The 3,821-nt window shown below is 49.6% G+C and overlaps 1 protein-coding gene across 1 annotated transcript; it reads left to right on the forward strand.

Annotated features, from left to right (window-relative positions):
• Window positions 1-1,488: 1,488 nt before the first annotated feature.
• TUBA1B (tubulin, alpha 1b) lies at window positions 1,489-3,287 on the forward strand. Its single transcript, XM_006870085.1, has 3 exons — window positions 1,489-1,720; window positions 1,849-1,997; window positions 2,290-3,287. Exons 1-3 carry the CDS (start codon window positions 1,600-1,602, stop codon window positions 3,268-3,270), a joined length of 1,251 nt encoding a protein of 416 aa, XP_006870147.1. The 5' UTR covers window positions 1,489-1,599; the 3' UTR covers window positions 3,271-3,287.
• The last annotated feature ends 534 nt before the right edge of the window (window positions 3,288-3,821 follow it).

A 3,821-nucleotide genomic window follows, 5' to 3' on the forward strand; every position in this document is an offset into this window, starting at 1 on the left:
GCGGGCCGCCGCGGCGGTGGGCCCGCCCTCCATCCCGGAGCAGCTACTTAAGTCGCTCCAGCACCGCCCCCATGCCAGTGCGTTACTTACCTCGACTCTTAGCTTGTCGAGAACGGTAACCGGGACCCGGTGTCTGCTCTTGCATCCTCCTCCACCTCCTAACCCGTAGCCAGCATGGTGAGTGGGCCGCGCGCCGTACCAGCCTCCCTCGGGAAAAGACATAAGCGGGGCAGGACGGCAAGAGGGTCTCTAGTTCTGGAGAGCAGGAGTCAACCCTGTCCTTATGCAGGGGAAATGGAGACGAGAGGGTGGGAGTAGGTGAGATCCCGCTCTTTGTGGCTGTGGCCGGCAGAGAGGGGCCCTCCCCATTTTCTGCGAGGGTGAGAAGGGATGGCGGAGCAGGCCCTCTACTAGCCTTTAAATCCTGGGCGCGGCGCCTAGACTCCTGACAGTCTTTTCCCGCGCGTGCCCATCCCCCTCCCTCCCCCGGTCTTTGAGTAGGCGGGCGCTGACTCAGCTCACTTCCTCCTCGGCGCGAAAAGTGGGGGCGGGAAGCAGCGGAGAGACAAAAGCGCAGGCGCGACCGTTACCTTCCCGCCAGTGAGCTATGGGAAACCGCCACTGCAGTCTGCGCGCATGCGCACTGCAAGGCTGCGGTTTTATGGTTGTAGGGTGTGTCGCTTGTTGCCCCGAGTTTTCCTACTTTTACGTAATTTCGAAAATTTGCGGAGAAGCTCCATATTAGTTTACTGAGTTTTAGGCCAATGTATGAATCCCTAGGTGGTTTAGAGGAGCCCTGATAGTGTGTTTAAAACGCAAGGCTGCTAAGCGGAAAGATAAGCGGCTGGAGTCCTCCCAGAGGTGTCGTGGAAAAAAAAAAAAGGCGTGGTGGTCCTAGCTGTGGAAAAGCCTATGGAGCGTGATTCTATTTTGATACACATCGGGAATTGAGACTCCAGGACAACTGGCTACTGATTTAATTAGGACAATTAACTCCAACAGCCTGTAGAGACCATCTGGCCCCTCCTGGCCTCCCTGCTGTGTTAGGAATGCTAGTGGGAACAGGTGGGGGCTGTGAGGGATTTTGAGGGAATGGAAATCCGATCTAGGTCCAGATCTAGGCTGCTGATAGTTGCCTGCTGCACCCTAACATGTGGGTGTGACTGACTGTGCCCAACACTAAAGGGGAAGGGAGGGTGGAAGGCCCCTGCCCCTCAGGATCTGCATTGGCCCACTGCTGAATTTCTTCTCACTTGTGTCGCAGAGGCAGAGCCCCGCCCATTTCTCTCCTCAGTTTTGGCCATGTGTTTTCTGTCTGACCACCTCCTCCACGGTGGGAGGAGATTGAAGGATTATCTCTTGTACAGTCATTTTATTATAGTTAAGAAAAACGGTAATGAAAATACACATAGACCTTGTAAATAAGGAAATACCTATTTCATATCACAGTAATCATTAGTCTAATACTTGTTTTTCTTTTTTTCCCTTTTTCCACAGCGTGAGTGCATCTCCATCCATGTCGGCCAGGCTGGTGTCCAGATTGGCAATGCCTGCTGGGAGCTCTACTGTCTGGAACATGGCATCCAGCCTGATGGGCAGATGCCAAGTGACAAGACCATTGGAGGAGGAGATGACTCCTTCAATACCTTCTTCAGTGAAACAGGCGCTGGCAAGCATGTGCCCAGAGCAGTGTTCGTAGACCTGGAACCCACAGTCATTGGTGAGTTGAAGTCAGTAGCCCAAGTGAGATCCCAGGGACCTGCCACCAGAGCACAGTCCTTGGAGACTACATTGAAAGGCTTGTGCAGGTTGTTAGTGATGGGTGGCTGCTTGTTTCTCCTTTTGCAGATGAAGTTCGCACTGGCACCTACCGCCAGCTCTTCCACCCTGAGCAGCTCATCACAGGCAAGGAAGATGCTGCCAATAACTATGCCCGTGGGCACTACACCATCGGCAAGGAGATCATTGATCTGGTCTTAGACAGGATCCGCAAGCTGGTAAATACAATATTTCATTTAATATGGGGGAAGACTGTAAACTTCAGGAATTGTTCTTTGGATATTAAAGAGAGACTTAGATTGCTCATTAAATTAACTGGATTTCTAAACCACACAATTAAGGGTTCTGGAATAATTTGGGATGCAGGTGTATTAATACCAATATAAAAGACAAAGCAGATGGTTGTTGTATAGTTTTCCATTGTGAAATGCACATGATGTGGTTTCTGACTTCAAAAAATGAAATAAAAATTTGACCCATCATTGAACTACTCTTTTTCTTCTTTTGCAGGCTGACCAATGCACAGGACTTCAGGGCTTCTTGGTTTTCCACAGCTTTGGTGGGGGAACCGGTTCTGGGTTCACATCCCTGCTGATGGAACGCCTCTCTGTTGATTATGGCAAGAAATCCAAACTAGAGTTCTCCATTTACCCAGCCCCCCAGGTTTCCACAGCCGTAGTCGAGCCCTACAACTCCATCCTCACCACCCACACCACCCTGGAGCACTCAGATTGTGCCTTCATGGTAGACAATGAGGCCATCTATGACATCTGTCGTAGAAACCTCGATATTGAGCGCCCAACCTATACTAACCTTAACCGCCTTATTAGCCAAATTGTGTCCTCCATCACTGCTTCCCTCAGATTTGATGGTGCCCTGAATGTCGATCTGACAGAATTCCAGACCAACTTGGTGCCCTATCCCCGCATCCACTTCCCTCTGGCCACATATGCTCCCGTCATCTCAGCTGAGAAAGCTTACCATGAGCAGCTTTCTGTAGCAGAGATTACCAATGCTTGCTTTGAGCCAGCCAACCAGATGGTGAAATGTGACCCTCGCCATGGTAAATACATGGCTTGCTGTTTGTTGTACCGTGGTGACGTGGTTCCCAAAGATGTTAATGCTGCCATTGCCACCATCAAGACCAAGCGAAGCATCCAGTTTGTGGACTGGTGCCCCACTGGCTTCAAGGTTGGTATTAATTACCAGCCTCCCACTGTGGTACCTGGTGGAGACTTGGCCAAGGTACAGCGAGCTGTGTGCATGCTGAGCAACACCACAGCCATTGCTGAGGCCTGGGCTCGCCTGGACCACAAATTTGACCTGATGTATGCCAAGCGTGCCTTTGTCCACTGGTACGTGGGTGAGGGGATGGAGGAAGGAGAGTTTTCTGAGGCGCGTGAGGACATGGCTGCCCTTGAGAAGGACTATGAGGAGGTTGGTGTGGATTCTGTTGAAGGAGAAGGGGAGGAAGAAGGAGAAGAATATTAATTCCTTTCAGTCCTGCAGCATGTCACACTCAACTTTAGTTTCTGTGTTACCTAACAAAGCTTTCTGGTTAGGTTGTCTTTACTGTCAACTATGATCATGTTTTGTTTTTCCATGTGTGTATGAGATTTTCCCATCATGTCTCAAAAGTAAAAGTGTTAAGAAAGGTTTTTGACTCCTGTGTTTTTCTTAAAAGTGCCTTGATCCAATTTACATCTACACCTGGTAGGTAGAATCTGTAACCAGGAGGCAATGTCAAGGACCCCTCTTCCTTACTAGGTACCTTAAGATACAGGTTTGTTGGTGTCAAAACCTTTTCATAGGCTTGGAGAAATGAGTGACAGTTCTAAAAAAGATCTAATGTAGCGCTTCATGGTTATGTGCCTTCACTACCAGCTTTACAGTGAATCGGTCCATTGCTTAAATCCTACAGCACCATATCAGGGCCTACCTCTTGACTGTTGTTAAGTGCAGTCGAGTCAGTTCCAACCCATAGCTACCCTGTACAGGGTTTACAAGGGTGTAAATCTTTACAGGAGTAGAAAGCCTCATAT

The sequence above is a fragment of the Chrysochloris asiatica genome, unplaced genomic scaffold (genome assembly GCF_000296735.1).
Source record: "Chrysochloris asiatica unplaced genomic scaffold, ChrAsi1.0 scaffold00138, whole genome shotgun sequence".
NCBI lineage: Eukaryota > Metazoa > Chordata > Mammalia > Afrosoricida > Chrysochloridae > Chrysochloris > Chrysochloris asiatica.

Coding starts and splice junctions, on each gene's coding strand:
- TUBA1B (XM_006870085.1), top strand. CDS start 1,600: ATGCCAAGTGACAAGACCATTGGAGGAGGAGATGACTCCTTCAATACC. Junction 1,721..1,848: donor CCTGGAACCCACAGTCATTG/GTGAGTTGAAGT, acceptor CTCCTTTTGCAG/ATGAAGTTCGCACTGGCACC. Junction 1,998..2,289: donor TAGACAGGATCCGCAAGCTG/GTAAATACAATA, acceptor CTTCTTTTGCAG/GCTGACCAATGCACAGGACT.